Genomic DNA, 18,373 nt, shown 5'->3' on the forward strand with positions numbered 1-18,373 from the left:
TGCTGCTGTCTATGGTGGGACCCACAGATAAAGGGCATGAACATCTACCAGAATGTAACAATATACAATGGAACAATGCAACATAAAGACCACCTGCTCCTCAGCCAGTCTAACATATATGCTGTAATGGTGCCCTGACATGCCTGGCAGAGGTAAGGGGCTGATTTTCAGCCAGTTTCCTGGTGCTTGTAATACAAGGCCACCAAGGCTTCCTTCCATGACAGGGACTAACCAGTCCTGGCCAGTGTGGCCAGCAGCTCAAACCAACCCTGAGGCAATGCAAACAGCCTGACTGCTGAATGCAGCTGACACCTCAGTCCACTGCAACACCAGCACCTCAGCAGTGGGAGCAGCGCTACACCTCCTGTTCCAATGAACATCCCTAAGGGACACAGATGCCTCATAAACAAAAGTTACTTTGAAGTGGTTCCCTGAGAGACCATCATAGTACTCTTTGGAAGCCCTCTCACCTTGAGAAGGCTCTTTGCAGAAAAGAAAAACTGAGAATACAGGAAGAACAGGTTGGTTGATCTAAACTCTGTGTCAACCCTGTTTGTGTGACAAGGGAGAGAGATGTTTAAATTTTAAATTATTTAAGCCAGAGATAATAAGTACTAACAAACTCATGGTTAGCCTTTTCCCAGATTGGTATTGGAAGACCCAAAGTTCTCTTCTGGCAACTTCTCCTCCACCTCCACATGAAATGAATGTTTCTTAGCAGGCAGCATGAAGTGAAAAACATGAAAATTCTTTTCAATGGTAGAAACTCTGTGCTATCTGAATGTTTGAAAGGCAGACACATTACGATCTTAATCACAGTTACTTGAATGTTAACATGTTAAAGAGAGAAGCGGTACCTGTAAGACAGAAGCCCCACTGTGCAGAAACTGAAGCCCAGTCTCAGCAGAATCGATGCCTCCAGTTGCCAAGATGGGAAATCCTGGGAGAGCACGGGCGATGGCGGACACTGCGCGGAGGGCGATGGGCCGGATGGCATTTCCTGCAGGAAACCAGGACGCGGGGTTAGCAACATCCCAACCGGCCCTGATGGACCTTGCCCATCCCTCATGCTACAGCAACATCAGGAGCTAATACCTAATTCTGAGGTGCAGAGGTTCTATTCATTTATAAACTGACACCAAGTGGGTTGGAAGTGGTATCGACACTTGTACAGCAATTTATGCATGTGGCTGGAATACAGAAAATGGCAGAAACATTTGCATTAACAATGCAAAGCTAGCTTGAACATTTTAGCTGCTGCTCAAACAAAGACTAACAATGTCTGAGACAGAAAGCAATACTTTAACATACAGTACACTGTAGATAAAGAGACCTATGTTTTTCCATAAAGAATCAGGTTGATTTTTTGAACGTAAATGCTGTCCAACTAAGAGCAAACATCTCATTTATTTATCTTCAACTAAAAATTGTTTAAAAGTGCCATTTCACTGCACTTGTCATTTAATATTTTATTTGTTTCCCCTTCTGGATGTCTGCAGATTCAGAAAATCCTTTAAGTAAGCCCCCTCTAACAATTAATATGATAGTCACATTCTCAAAAGAATAAAGTATATTCATTTATGGCAATATCTCCAAAACTGGAGCTCATATTTCAAATGGTACATAGAGGTTGAGTCAGACAACCCCCTGCTATATTTAGAGGATTGTGATTAAACTCTTAATACACTGTGTTTGCAATGCATCTGTTTTGACTACATTCTACTGATGGTATGCAAGTATTAAAAATATGCCTACAGATGCTGCTCATTAAATGATGGATTGCATAGATAGATGACACTTCCAGTTATTTTTTAGGCTAGTTGGGATTTCTCTAGATAACCCCCATATTATTGAAATTTTTAGTTAATTTAAAGAAGCTTTAGGATAATTTGATGCCATCATTGGGCAACAATAGTGTAAGAGAGGACAGACACATCACTCCCAGAGGACCTGTATGGCTGTGGCTGTCAGACCGTTTTTTCCCCTCAGTACTGCACGAGGTAACAGCAACTAAACTTTATGCACATGAAAGGGACAGCCTAACCCAAGATGCACTATTGATATATTTTCAGGAAAACTAGAGCCTGATAGATAAAAATGTGAAATCTCACCAAAACTGGTTTAAAGAAACTAAGATCCCAAGCGAACAGATCAAAGAAAGGATCTGGAGTTGAGCAGGAACTTTCCCGAGGACACTAGGGACTATTTCCCATTGTTTGGTCTGGATTGATTGTAATATGTTTGAAAGGAACAGAACAATTCTTTAAAAGAGGATGACTGCTAAACAGCCAAAGAGCAAATATTATGACATAATTCATGGTCCAGTCTTAAGAGCTATGCTTGAGGGAAAAAAAAAAATGGAAACCATGCTGTTTTCTCTGACAGATTTACAAATACAGTCTTTTGGAAGGCATACAGGCCAAAACATACACTACACAGCCAAAACCACTGAAAGTAATCTCATCAAAAACAGTAGTTCAGGAAATTCTTCAAATATTCAGTTTTTCAAATTGAAGCTAGAAGCAAGCATCAGACTTGCTACATTGCTTTCAGGCTATCACAGCTCCAGAATCGCAGTGTGATGAGGTAGCTGTTCTTTAGAAAGGTGAATGAATACAGACAGTGGTAACTCTGAAATCATGCGGCTACAGGGGAATTTTTTCCCAATCTGCTTTGAGGCATGAAGGTTTATATACTTCTAATCCCAATATAATTCTTAAGAGTGTGCTTTAAATGGGTTTTAAAGGCTTGTAGACCCTTGGCCCATAAGATATCTTGTAGCAAAGAGTTCCACAAGAAAATATTTCCAGAATATAATTAGCCCCCTTCTCACTTAAATGACTGTCTCTGTGCAGTGGTCAGTTCAGGAAAAGGACCAAATGACAGCTTATTTAAGGTTTCAGCACAATAGGTAATCAGAATGGCTGTCATTCAGCCCAAAGAAATCAAGCACATGATTCAATGAAGTCTAGCAGAATTAGCAATGAGACTTAGAATTTATTATGGAACATAGGTACTTCTTAGTACTAGATGAATTTGATATTCATAATATGAGTTATTACTTACATTCGGTGATTAGTAAATTAGTGATAAATTGGTATGATTGCAAAAGTATTCCATTCATTTATAATTCACCCAAATGAATTTAAAAACATTTCAGAAGTGCTTCTGATGAGAGTAAATAAATGGATGTAATGACAATCAGAGGGTTCACTAAGGTCTCACCATTCATCCCAGCATTTTTTTTTATTAGTCTACTCATATGGAACAAGCACATCATAAGCTGAAGCTGTTCTCCCTTACATTTTTTCATCAACAGTTCAGAAGCTTCCCCCTCTGTAACAAAAGCTACTGGGCTGGAATACAATGTGATTTGCTTGTGATAGAGATCCGACTGCCTAATGAAATGGTGAAACAACCCACCAGATTAAAGAAAAAAAAATTTAAAAAATGCAAACAATAGAAACAATAGTAATGCCAAGCTATTAAAAAAAGAAGGCAAATCTAAAAAAAAAAAAAAAAAAAAAGGAAATGAACCCTCAATTTGACTAACAATCTCTATTTTCCTGCATTTTCATACAAGTACATAGGAAGGAAATAAATTCCATTATAGAGATTTGTGGAGAAGGAGTTTTTAAAAGGTTGAAATAAAGGAGATTTAATGCCAACTTTTAAAAGATCTGTAAGTAGTAGTGGGAATTTGCAGAACGTTTTCTGATAAATCCAATGGTATTTAAGAAGCTGAGATCCAAATCCAGCATACATTTGAAAGACAGCTCACATACTAAAAGATAAGCATCTACCACATACTTTGACACGTTGGGATCTGTAATTCCACTAGTTAAGCACCCGTAGCTGAGCAAACTGCTGATATGGTACTCTCCTGATAGAAGTGCTACAGCTGCTACCAGATGCTAGATGTGGCTATCATTTACCTTGCTGTAAAATAATGAGATTTAATAAACAAAGTCCATTTATCAAGACCTCAGGCAGGCGAGTGAGATATAAAAATGAGAGACAGAAAAATACCTCATGGAGATGACATGCTACTCTATGTTGAAAGCTACTCTTTCAGGTCTCATTAATTATGGAACAAATATTTGCTATTATGGAAAGACACAAACAATGAAATAATTTTAAGATGTGAAAGTCCCTGACCTTTTTCTTGCCTAAAAACAAAGAGCTTTGGCTTTCTTTATCATTTTGTTTTGTTTTATTTTATAAAAAATAAGACTTTTCAGAGTATCAGTGAAAGAAATCCAATAATGAAAACACAACATAAAGGAGAAGCAGAAAATACATCAAGCAAATGTCTCTCCCTCATCAGCACAAGTAGGCAGAGCTGCTCTTGTCCACTGAGGATAGCAGGCTGATGACAAACTGATGAAAGATAATATACCTGCATATTTGTTTGTTTGTTTTTCCTTAGGAAGTAAAACACCCTTTACCAATGCCAGAAGACACATGTTTTATTATGACTTCATAAGTACTAGGAGTCCTGGGAGGACTCGATCCTGTCAAACACCAAAAATGTTCACTGGATTGAGGCTTGAGAGCCAAACTTTCTTCAAGAAGCCTGGTGTTAAGTTTCAAGCAACCCAGTAGCTTTGGAAATTCCTGGCAGAAGCAATTCAGATCTTCTGATCCCAGTGATCCACCGACGGGAGAAAAATAATCTCAGATGTCTTGAATACTGGGCTACATTCTCACTTGCAATATATTGGACCAATCTGATAGTTTAAAGTTTTCAATGCATATATGAGGCAGCTGTAATGAGGCCTTAAAGTAAAGATGATCCCAGTCCATTAAAAAACAGCCAACAGAGTCAATTGAGACTGGTACTACTGAGACTGAATCTTCAAACAGTCTCAGTGGTCTTTATCAAACTCTCTACGAACAAGAGAAACAGATTTTAAAGTAAAGCAAACTCTCATATCTTTGGATAGTATATCAACCCAAACCAAATATTTGTTTCTATGGATACTAGATGGAATAAAAAAGAATTTGGGTAAATTCTTTCCACTCTCTGCATTTTCAAGTAAAATTGTTTTTTTAATTTGCATTATATTATATTAAAAATTTGAGATTTAAACCACTGAACCTGAATATTACAAAGAAGCAGCTGATACATAATTTTTTACTAGTAAGCCACCGCTAAAGTCTGTGCTTCTAAAAAATGTATGCTCCTAAATCACCTTTCCTCCCTCTGTAGATACCTTCTTGGAAGAAAACTGACATGATTATGTCCTAGACTGTTAAAATTAATCATGCTAATGAACAAAGAACCCAATTACAGCAAATAATAAACTTGGATAAAAAGCATTATACATGGAAAGTGGTCTGGAAAAGTTCAGGCAGCGTAGCTATCAATCCAATGCTTCGGAAAGTAAGTAAGTAATAAAGTTTGGAGATAAGGAAAAGAGCCCAGAAAACATAATTCTTTGTTAAGACATTTTCTGCATAGTATATATGCTGCCTAATACTGGCAGTCAAAGCACTTCACATAATCTGCATTTGCAAACAGTCCAGGGAAACTTGCAGGTTACACACGAACCATTTGCCTCGCATTCCTTCCGACTGCAATTACTCTGCTCGCTCTTTCTTTCTGCCACCTGTAGGTGGCCACCACAAGCTACACTTATCAAATAACTCATTAGCAGGGTTTTCAATACTGTCATATCCAGATAATTAGCAATTTATTTAAATAACCAATTTCTGTGGAAATAATTGCCATGGAATGCCCTGAACCTACTTTTTATAAACTATAATAAAAGTGTTAAGATAATCCCTGACATTTGCAAATGCCATTAGTTCACCTTTCCTTTTGATAGTGCTATGGCATTATGTTTAAACAATTACCTGATAACGCGGCAGTTTAATGAAACAGTGTAGCAGACACATCCTTCAAAATGACCAGAGAATGCATTTATATGCAGAAGACAACCCAGTGAACAGACGTGTTTAGAGAGAAAGACTATCCACAGTTATGAGATGTGCAAATGGGACACACAATATTTAGTGCACTAAAAAATACAGGAAGTTCCCAGAAAGCAAGAGCACGATGGACCTTGCCACAGCTTAAATGTTGCACAGCCCAGCACTTCTGAAGATCTAGAGATGACTCTTCTCACTGCTCCCTATCTATTTCCTTGCCTGGTCAGTCCTTCAGCCCAGTATTACTCATTAATAGCCATTTGCCAAAATTATTAACAATATTGTACTGTTTGCTCAGGCTCCAGCTATTTCCAACTGAAAATTTTAGTTATTCAGGTACCAATGGAGAATTCAAGGGAATAGTCCCTTTAAGGAATCTCTCTACATCAGTCAGTCTACACCATCAAACTAATGGCTACTCGATGTTTCATGTTGTTCAAAAGTTGTGATGGGCACTGCACCAACTCGACCAAATCAATGGCAAAGGTTCTGCTGACTACAGAGAAGTCAGGACTTTGTCACAAGACTTTGGAATAAAGTTAATGATTCTGCAGATTTGAAAGAACTTCTATCTAACTCTACTATAGCAGGCTCTTGATATGAGATCAACTGACAGGATTTTTGTCAGCATATCATGACTACCTTGATACTCTGATAGTGTGTCAATAGTTCTTCTGATAACTACTGAACCTTCCTCTTAATTTCAAAGCTTACATCAGGTGTGATTCTGTTTCTGATACATACAGAATTGAACCCAACCTCTGAATGGAAAAAAAGAGGCAATAATTTTGCTTCATATTTCCTTTAAAAAAATTGTACTCAAATAGAAAAAAAACACCTCTTGAACTTCCATAATCACAGAGAAAAATCAGTGTCCTTTTCAGGATTTAATTTTACCATTTTTAATTAATACAAATGATTATTTATGCTCTTTCAGCTAAAAATTCATAAAATCACCAGAGTTCTCATTCAATAAATGTTTAGTACTCATCAGAGAATTCTCCCAATTAAAAAAAAGGCTAGAATCAGAGAAAGAGAGAGGGAAAAATTAAATTTTTCTTATCTGTAAATATTATTTATCCATGGAGACCTGGGGGAATTTTCACTCATATCAAACTTCAGTAGAAAAAACCAAGAGGACAGATGCAAATTGTTTTGTGAATGCTGCAAGAAGTAGTTAAACATTTCCTAACAAAGCCATTCTCTCACTGAAAACTACAGATTCACAAAAAGTCGATACTTCTGGTTGTCAGCATGAAACCTAGCAAAGCATTTTCTGTTGCAATCCATCCCACGTTCATGATTTAATTTCACTGATGGTTTTTACTTTGGTTTGACTTGGAGCTTGAAATTGTCTGACAGAATGCTTTCCATGTTCTTTGGCTGGCTCAGGAAGCCCCTTCTTTGCCTTGACTGCCTTGCTCTTGCTGCCCAGCATGACCTGGAGCCTGAGTCAGCAGCTCCAGTGTGGTGGGGCTGGTGCTGCTGCAGGAGGTCTGGCACCTTCTGCACTGCAACCCTCCCCTGGCCAGGACAAACCCTGCCTGCTACCCAGAGAGTGCCAGTGCTAATCAATAAAACAAATAATAATACAATGGCAATGAAAAGGCAATAAAATAGTCCTTATAGCCAGGGTAAGCTCCTGACATAATACAAGGAAAAGGACACGTGAATAGGACCAGCATTAAGAGCCAACGAACAGCCCATTTAGAAAATATTGCCCAGTTACCAGACATGATCACTGCAGCCGTCTCAAAGGGACAAATGAGTTCCTGCTGAATCCATCCCCTCAAAAGATGTTAGTAGTTCACTTTATCACGGGGTAGGGCTTGCTGCCCTTTTATTCCAATGCAGAGACTGACATTTAACCTGAGGTGTGGTAGAAATGGTTCTGGCTGTTTACAGATTTGTTCAAAGGCAGCCTTGCCTCTGTCAGCCTCAGCAGTGCTACCTTTGTTTGAGCTGGTTTTAACCTCCATAAGAACCACCACGGTCAGCACGACCCTGGAACCAGGAGGTGTGTGTATGCCCACATGTCTGTGCCAGTGCTTTAGCACATACATAATTCTAACTGCAAAAAGGCAATTTAGTACAAGTAAGGACACACTGGAAGAGACATGACTGCCTGCTGAGCAGGGAATTGAGGTTCCTACACTGCATTTAAAAAGCCAAAATTACTGAAAAATGCAGTACAACAACTTTTCAGGCCATTTACAAAACCTGACTCATACCTTGTCCTGTTTAATAACCACTTGCCTAAGAAGTCCATCACAGAAAGGGATGCAGAACTTCAGAAACTATGGCAAACTAAAGAAACCAGGCCTAGATAACTAGAAAGCTCAGATAAAGTATTTTTTCCTTGCTTTACATAACTCAAGCGAATAATTGTCCTATTTTGAGGTTTATCTATTTTATTGTGTATCCCTCTATTTTATCTATCTCATCCAGTTGCTGTTATGTAGTAATAAACAATTCTATGTACCAATATATTTAGGTCTATTTATAGATACATAGATATATTAAAAATATGTCACAAACACTAATTTTTGTGAAACGAAAGACTCAATTTGAGTAGAAAACACTGTATTTGCCCGTGCATTAGTGTCTACATGCACATCTACCACATTATTGTTACATATCCATGTAATCCGTGTGAGTATATATATACATGCACACTCAGTAGATGTATTTCCATATTCACATATACATAAAACAGTGGATGACACGTCCCCTGATAAAACCTGTTATTTCAACACTTCAAGTGAAAAGTGTTAAAATAAATGGCTCATCACATACAATGTGTTAAAATAAATGTTTATTTCAACACTATGTGTATCATAGCCATTTATTTCAACACTTCCCGTTTCTCAAGACTCACACAACCAAGAGTAGGAGAACTGATAGCTATACCTAAGGTAGCTGAAGCACACAGCCCTACTCTGCTTGCCATAGGATGAGTAGGAAGTTACTTGACACTTTTTTTCCTCCTAGCAATAAATGGAAACTACCTACCTTGACTGTTCGTGGGGATCTGCATGTGCCTGTAAGCTGGTGGGCTGTGTCATCATTTGGAAAGAAGCACCATACCAGAGTCTTCTGAGTTATTTGGGAAGCAGGCAACTGCTATCAGGGTAGGGTTGGGAAAAGAAGCAAAGCATGCAGGCCTTTGAGAATTTCACTTCGCTGTTTCTGACTCTGACACAAAAGCATCTGGGCAGACAGATTTATGTGATGAAGAGCAAAACTTTGAGCTGTTCATCCTGAGGGCTGCATGGGATGTGATTGTTGCAGGACCAGCTATAATCTGGTGGTCAAATTATTAGAGAGAGAACATCTGGGTTCTCACTCTACCTGCAGAAAACAGTTTATTGCGAGGATTCTTCAGCTCAAGACTTGCCTTATTAATTTTAATACAGAACCTGATGGGTCTTTGGAGCAGCAATCTTTCATCTTTAGGTGGTTTCCAAAGCAAAAATATAGTCACTGGGGACTTTAGACACTGAACTCACTCCTACAAGCTGAGCTCATACATGACATTATAGGCCAGCTAGCATCAGTTAGCATCAGTTTCTTTCTCTGCTTTATTTTGGGAGGAAGGCACAAGAAGCTCCCATTTTCTGGTAGCTCCCGCTGGAGCCACAGGGCACTATGCCTTTACAGATCTGTCTCTAAGGGACAGAGGCAGGATGAGGATGAAGAAATTTAAATAATGCACAAAACCTCCACAAACCTTGAGTTCTCTCTGAGCAATATTTACCACTAACTTGCCTGTAATGTCTTCTTACAGCTTTCTTCCTTTGAAAAACTTTAAAAGCATGATTAAAGATTTTCTACGCCCTAGCAAGACAGTGTGGTTTTAAGAAGATAAACACTTGGAGGGGCATTCTCTTTTCTTTTTCTTGTACATTTTCTTCTCTGAAATTGCAAATCTGTTGGTCAGAATGGACAGAGCACAAACCCACAAAACAAACTAATGAAAGGTCAGTGAAGACTTTGTAACCAGCATGCCCTACCAGAAGACTGTTTTGCAGCCAGACAATGAAAAACTGCAACCACTGTTTCATCAGCTCACAAATAAATTCACTGCCTTGAGCCAAGCCACTTCACAGTGTTAGTTGCCTATATTCAAACATGTCTCTTCCTGTAAAATTATTTTCCCCCCTCCATGTCACTTTTGTCAGATAAAACACTACAACCATTTTGTAGTAGAATAGTCTACAATGCAATTAAAGCTCTCCAGAAAAAACTCACAGTGTTTTCAGCCTTTCACTGTCTTCAGATGTGATTAGTTCCAGAAAGAGCAGGTATCATCGCTCCTTTGTAGGCACTGTAGGTTATAGGATTAGTCCTCAGAGGTTGGCAACACATAATAAAAGTGCTTTATTCATAAACATCAATCAGTTTCAAGACTGGCAGTTGCTCACAGAATGGAAATATTCAGCTAATAACTTCTGTAGACATTAAAACACTGTATGACAGATATGTAGTGCTCATTACACAAGAACATTTTCTTATAATTATGCTTTCATAACCAGGTACATAAGTTTCTAAATATTTAGTTCCTTACACTTAAGATTTTTTTTTTTTTAGGGTAGGTATTAAAAAATACTCTTCCCCCAGAGGATGGATGGGCACTGAAAGAGGCCCCCAGGGCAGTGGTCACAGCACCATCCTGACAGAGCTCAAGAAGCATTTGAAAAATACCCTTGGGCACATGGTGTGACTCTTGGAGATGGTGCTGTGCAGGGCTATGATCACCCTCGATGATCCTTGAGGGTCCCTTCCAACTCAGCATGTTCTGTGATTTTTTTAAAAATGAAATTTACAGGACAACACTTAGTTTTCCATGAATGAAAAAGACTCCCCCCTCTAACAGAGACGTGATGCCTTGGATTTAGTTGAGGCCTTAGATGGGCATGAATGACAATTTAAAATTTTGTTTTCTTTTTCTTCTTTTTTATAACCTCCACAGTTATAGGAAATTTCATGCAATTTCTTTAGCTGAGAACGTACTGAAAACTGAAGAGTCAGTGGCGTAATGGAAAGCAAAATAATTGCTTGTCCATGCTGTGTAAACTATTTGTGGAATAAAGAAAGTCCAAACCCTATTTGGAGAGGCCTTTACTAACTCTGGATATATTACTGAGGGCTGCTAATTAAAACATGGTTATATCAGTCCTGCTTGTGACCAGCCACACAACTCAGTGCTGATTTCAAGAAGAAATTATACACCCGCATCATAACTCTGCTTTCTGCATTAATAAAAAATAACAGCATTAATAGGCCTAAATATTCATTTGTTTGATGTATTCAGAGCAACAGAAGGGGTGCAAGGGAATTTGGTGTATTGCTCTGTCAGATCACTTTAATTATCCAATGAGGGTAGCTCAGAGGGTGAGTAAGGGACTTAATTGATGTACTTACTCATCCCCTCAGCTTCCACTGAAGAGAAATGGTAGCAACACAACTCCTAAACTGCATTTGTTGGTCTTCAGTGATCAAAGTAAAGGCCAATTAACAGAAAGCCAGGGGCCCACAAAGCATTTGTTGATTTTAAAATACTGATCAGAACACACACTGCTACTGTTAAACACACACAAGCAGTATCTGGCACTCGCACAGTGCCTTCTAGGAGAGGAAGTCCAAATGCTACACAAAAAATTAATATTTTTATCTTCCAGAATAAAAAGATTACACACGGAGGCCTGGAAATGTGTGTAAAGAGAGCAATTCCACCTGAGCAGAAGAGGCAGCAGTTGGCCCTCCTGGTCACAAATCCCTTGTCCCAGAATGTCCTCTCACCCTTTTCTCTAAAACTGTTTGTAATTTAAAAGGTTACTTTTTACAAGTATGCTTTGTAAATCAACTCAAGCAGCCTCCTCTCCGAAGTAAACTACATACTCATGTGGCAAGCACCTTATTCTGTGGGTTTTCATGGATGAAGTGTTATGCCCATTCACACCACTGCCTCAAGCATGGAAATACAGGGGTTCACATAAGAATATACAGGACTGTGGTTGACTGTTGCTGTCACCAAAAAGAAATTATCTTCTCCATCCTTCCTGTCTTTCTCTAACCTGAAAGAAAACATATACCATTCACTTTGGGGGCAGTATCTTTGGGAAAGCTGTGTTGCTTCTGTTTTTTCTTGATTATGTAGAATTCTTAGAGTTCTGAAGGTTGTTTTAGGCAATGTACATACCAAAATGAAGATATCCCATTTGCATGAGCTACCACTGACATAATACTGTGTATGGCAAACTCGAAGAGGAAGACTCACAAAAGCACAAATGTTTCATGTGAAACCCGAACACATCTGTTCAGCACTGGAAAGCTGCATTTAAGTCCAAAGCACTAGAAAGCCGACACAAGTGCATTTTTGGAATCGAAACAAATGATGGTAATTTAAGAAAATACTATGAAGCACACAAAGGCTGTACAATGCCATATGTTGCACAATGCATCTCGTAATCAATTTAATGTATATGCCAAGCTTACTAGAAACCCAAATTGGCTTAAGTTCTTTACTCAGAAATTCAAAAAGTAAACTAAAAGCATTACAAACATGGTGCTCTTACAATTAGTAAAAAAGTGGATTTTTCTTTTTACCTACAGAACCTACAACAAATTAATCTCTTAAATTACATCCCATAATGAATACACATCCAAACTTCACTTTTGATCAATAGCTTTCATAGACCCATGGTTTTAGGACATGGTTTGTTTTACAGTTTAAAAGATAAATGTGATTTTAAAATTATTTTATGCTCAATGTTTTCTTCTGGCTTGTAGGTTTGAAATCATGTAGGTTTTATGCTGTCATTTGTGATTCTATACACAATACACTACTGAAGATGTCATCAAACACAGATGTATAACCAACCTTGCAAGAACTGTGGTCCTAAATCAAATATGAATCCACTGTTACAGTATTAAAAATACAGCAGAAATCCCTAATTCAAGTGGACAGTATCACCTATAAAGCCAAAATAAATGGTGTAGGATAATAGTTTCCAGACTTGGGTCACAGTGTCAATGCAGAGACTTGAGCTGTGCTAACTGACCAAGCTTGATCTTGCTTGCCAGAGCATGCTTGTCAATATTTAGGTCCCAGAGAGTATGTAATGAATCTTTACAAAAACTAGCATAAATACAAAATACTATAGCAGCTGCTGTGATCCTTTTTCTAACACTGAGATTAAATTGCTGAAATTTGTTTTGAGCTTTTTAAACCAGAAGATACGTGCCATATACCTACTGTAACAAGAATGTGAGAAACAGCATTAAGGGATTGCAATGCTGTTATTAGGGCTTTAAAAATACATAAAAACATCAGATGCTTACATTAAGTGATTGGAAGATATTTTAATACCAAGCTTAAAAATATCACTTCCTCCTGTAACATCAGATTAGAAAATGGACTGGGATAAAATAGCATACACCTGCATCTTCAAAAAGAGAAATCTAAGCTGTACCAGTAAACCCTGCATCATTTACTTGCCTATCCACTGGAATCTCACCACAAAATGTAGGTGCACACTGCCTTAGGCATTTGACAGCAGTACATATACTAATATGTAAGGAATATACTAACCTCAAATTTCTGATGCACCAATGGAGCGAGAAAGGAAGCCAGCTCTGAGAATGCCTGACTCCTCACAGGGATGAGGGGGAAACCTAGGAGTCCACTGAAGTGTCTGATGCTTAGGGGATAACCCTCAGCTGTACCTGGTTAGCACCTCTGCTTCCTCCATCTGCTGTGTTCTCTGAGCTTGGCCTCTCTGGGACAGACACACGTGGCAGTGGCACAGCTCAGAAGGGCAATGCAGGTAGCACAGGCAGAGGAGAGCACCACTGCTGCCTGCCTTCTGTGCTACCTCATTTGTGAGAAACAGAAAGAAATAGCAAAGGACAGAGGAGACAAACCTGGAAAAGCCCAAGTTTTCAAAAGAGACTGAGTGACTTTTTTTTTTTTTAGGACCCTTTTACACTATCTGACTCTAACAGTAAGCTGGGGATGTCCTCAGAGCTGTAAAATATTAAGCCTGAAAAGAAAAGAAAAGAAAAATAAATGCACCGGAAAGAAATCTTTGTGCCAGCCCCACACAGAAGGGAACTCTGCACTCAAACTCCCCACAAAAACATGGAGCAAGACTTCTCTACATCTGGCAGGGTTTACCTCCTTTCTGGATACCTGCCAAGAACTGATCATCTAAAGCGTTTTTACAAAGAAAGATGGAAACAACCTCTCCATTATACCACTAAATCAGAATGTACCACATAGTAGACTTTTCCTAATATTTCTTGACAAAGTAAGGTGCCAGGAGATCCTCCTTGGAAGTCTGAATTCTTCAAATCTCACCTTGAGTAAGTTCTGAAGAAACTTCTCCTTTTATACATAAAAAATAGAACAGATTCTTATGAGAATTGTTTGGCAGTACCTTCTCTGCAAGCGCACAAAATTTATCAGTGCCTAGAATGAGAAGATTTCTATGAGTACTCACTAGTGAAAGCTAAGCAGCTCTTGAGTGGGCATGTATCCAAAAATTGGTGAAAACATTGCCAATTCTGGGGTACTCAAATAGGTGAGCAACTGACATGGTCTTAACAGCTTAAGTAGAGCAATATCTGCCAGGAGTAAGATAAGCTTGGCCCAGTCAAAACCTGGACTGGAGTAACCACACATTCTTTTGGAAACCCAACAGGTCACTCAATAGGGTCACGAAACATTTGTGAATGGACAGATGCTACTGTAACACAGTTAGCTATGTCTTCACTGGCATGCCTGCTTGCAAAAACCACACAGCTTTCTCCTTATTTTGAGCGGGCTGTAACAAAGTTCTTCACAACATCAGCCTTACCTCAGTGCTGAGTCAGGGGTGGGACCACACATTCTACGGACAGACCTCATGCCATTAAAAACATCCTCTCTATGTATCTGCAATGGATTTCTCATGCTGGAACAGTGGGACACTGTGCCCAACAGTTCTCTCTCAGCTCTCACTTAACCCAAATAACAGTGACTCAACCCCTGACTATGAGTGTCTTCTGGGATTTAAATGGAACTTAGGGAAGATGGTGCCATGGCGCATGTTAATAGGAAAGACAATTTCAATTGACCAGCAATGCAGAAACTGCAAATTGATCATAAGTTGGAAAACTGAATTCCAACAGCAGGTTCCCTAAAAGATTTTGTAGTATACTCCTGTGTGTGAGCAGGACATTTATACAGCTCATTGTATACAATGAGGTGCTTGCATGAAAAGGCCCATAAAATGCAGATTCCCTAGCTGACTACTGTATATTAGATCCATTCTTTTGAAAGGTTAAAAAAAATGTACTGATGGTTGTGAAATACATTTATAAATGCTTCTGGTAATCATTTGCTAGGGATGAAGTGACGCTCAGTGAAATACAAATCCAGAATCTACCCAGTAAAACAAATCTGCTCTATTTTGCCTTCTGTATTTTACGTGTGAAGTTGGCATTAGGATTTATTCCTTATTCAAGCAGGATACTAGAAAATACAGAATGTTAGCAGGATTTAGGTGAATAAAGATGTATTCCCTGGTGAGTTCATAATAAATCATAGCTAACCAGTGGTAGAACTTTTCAAGGCTGCATAGAAGCAGGACATCAGCACTAATGAGCTAAGTACATCCTTCTGATGCTGATTGGTGTAAACAAAAGCCTTGCATTTAAACTTCTTCCAAGAATAATTTCTTTTTTTTTTTCCCTAAACTCCTGTATTTGATTGTCAAAATATCCTGAAACAGGACTACTCCCAGCAAACACATCTCCACGTAACTGTGAAACCTTCTCTTCGAGACACTGTGACCCATTTTTAAAACACATCAATCAAGCATTTTGTAAGTGGTGGGAATGGTGAGAGCCTCAGCATCATCACAGAGATGCAGAAGCTGTTGAGGCTGCTGATCCAGAGGGAGGAGCTCACACACAATAGAGAGGTTGGGGTGCTTTGGCAGCAGTGGTAGGATCCCCACAGTGATGGGAGAAGACAGTAGTCAGTCAGCCTATTCTGCAAGCACAGGTGTCTCACAGAGAGAAGGAAGAAGCTCCAGGATAGTAAATGTTAAATAAGAAGTCATTTTTCTACTATTTTTAGCTCCTATTTTGATTTTCATCTGTAAATGTGATGCTGTTTTTTTTCATAAATGCAAAGATGCGTTTATTCTCCACAAGAGAATATGCCCTCCACAGAATAAAGATGGAATCCACAGACAATATTTACCACTTGGTGACTAGAGCAAATCAATATGCAAAGTAATATTGAAAAAAATTAATGTGCTTGAGATACACCAGGTCAAACTCAGGGGTTTTAACCTCTGCTGATACAATTGTTACTCAGAATTTCTTACAAATTCTACCAGATTCTTGATTTGGTTTTGGGTTTTTTTGAGGGGGAGAGATTATAATTAGAGCTTCTGCTCTGAGTGACAGGTACAGTTTATGATTTCCACAGAAGGCACTTGTCTCATTGATCACTCTTAAGTGCCACCTGTACCACAGGCCCTGCTGTTGATTCAGGTACGGAATAACAAGTCAGCAGGAAAGATGATTATGGGTCCTGCACCGTCAGCAACACAGAGCGTGGAACATCAACATGGAATCACATGAATTGGGTCCCTATTTACTTTGTCAGGTCTTTCCTCTGCCTCCTGCACAGAAGCTCCCTAAACTCTCATAGTAAGTATACAGGTTTTAATCCGTCATATATATACACTGCAACAAAGCTTTTTAGACCAACAAACCTACTTGAACACTACCCCCTGGAGCCATCTTCTTTATGCTCCAGTCCATGACCACACGCCTACCCACTCCTTCTGGAATGACAGAATGTACATGTGCATCACCTGCACACTGAGAGAGGAAAGCTTGGCCCAACCCTAATTTAGTGATCCCCAAACAAAGGTCAGCAGCCAGAGCGACCCTTCCAAACAGTCACTGGGACAGCACAGGGCACACAGTTCTCTCAGTTCAGACACACTTTTGTAGTCAGTAGTAGCCTTTCAGTTGTAGGAAAGGCTGGAGAGTTATACTGCATGCCATCACAGTCTCTAGACCTCATTCAAGAATCATTTTGAAGTCAAAATATATTTTTACTTCATTGTGACTGTCGATGGAGAGAGGTGAGCAAGACTGAGACCTGCTGAGACTTAATGGCAAACAAACCTAGCAGCAGACTTCACCACAGCTTTTTTTCATTTTTGTTATTTAATTAATGTCCATTTGAAAATTTTGATAGTATTCTTAAACTAAAAAGTACTTAAATGCCAAGTACTTTTCAAATAAATAATTTGTAAGATACTGAAAGTAGTTAAATGACCTCTGAAATTAATTATAGCAATCTTTTTACAATATAAATATTTCAGTTTTAAACACAATGATCTTCAAAAGACATGACACAAAAGAGATTTTTTTGGATGTGTCTTTGTTTAAAATTAGAAGAGGTGATCATAAGACACCTTTTCCCCAGACCTGACAGACATGGAAAGAATCAACTTATGCTGACAAAGTCACTGCTACTGGGGTCCATCTAGCTGATATTACCAGAAGGAAGGATTTTCTGGTCCTGACTGACTTACACCTCCTTTTCAGGTCATAGTTTACATGCGGTACATTCATCTATACCCATTAGTGTAAATACAAGCCCCTGCTCCACAAACCTTCTTTGAAACACTTTTGAAACCTGCTTTGAAACATCTCTTTTACCTTCTCTATTTATTTCCATTCTTTGTTAATCAGACTGTGTCTTCAAGATGCTAACTATGAGAACACTCAGTACTTAATCATGTTAATTTATACCCCTACATGAACAGACTTCCCATTTCATCTACCTGCACCCAGAATAAACCTTCGTGTTCTTTCCCCCATGCCCTTCATGTTCTTTCCCACAATCTATACTATAGTGATTTTCTCTTATTTTTCTCATATTATGTCTGAGAAGAATTTATGATTTTATACGAACTGCTTTCTGACACATGCCTTTGGTTGCCATGAGTTAGACTTGATAGCTTAACAGTTATCTGTTTATAAAAAAACCCAATCAACTGTGAAATGAATTATTTCAACTGTACATATTCTATATGAACTCTGATATAAACAGTGAATCCAGTGTGTTCAACAGCAACAGTTTAGAGATTAACCTAATTAGAGGCTATTAAACCAGAAGAATGTAGCCAATTGCATTTCTAGCAGCCTGCACAGAACAGCAACAGTTAATGATGATTTGATGGTTTTCTAGGACTTTGGAACAAACACTCGGGCTTTCAGTCTGAGAGCAATGCTGGACATTCCTGTCTGATGCTTGGGGGATTCAGCCAGCTAACAGATACATTTGGTGAAGAATCTCATTCTAGTCATGCCCTCTCTTCCTAATTTCCCTTTTCACTGTTTTGTCGTCTTTGCCTGTTCCTCA

At 38.8% G+C, this 18,373-nt stretch overlaps 1 protein-coding gene across 1 annotated transcript in view; it reads right to left on the reverse strand.

The window, feature by feature from the left end:
- DPYD (dihydropyrimidine dehydrogenase) overlaps positions 1-18,373 on the reverse strand; it is a 337,889-nt gene that overhangs the window by 64,149 nt on the left and 255,367 nt on the right. Inside the window, exon 19 of the mRNA XM_038144404.1 lies at positions 858-1,000. Within this exon, the coding sequence (XP_038000332.1) occupies positions 858-1,000 (143 nt within the window). The remainder of the gene's footprint in view (positions 1-857; positions 1,001-18,373) is intronic.

This window comes from Motacilla alba, chromosome 8, assembly GCF_015832195.1.
Source record: "Motacilla alba alba isolate MOTALB_02 chromosome 8, Motacilla_alba_V1.0_pri, whole genome shotgun sequence".
Classification (NCBI taxonomy): Eukaryota; Metazoa; Chordata; class Aves; order Passeriformes; family Motacillidae; genus Motacilla; species Motacilla alba.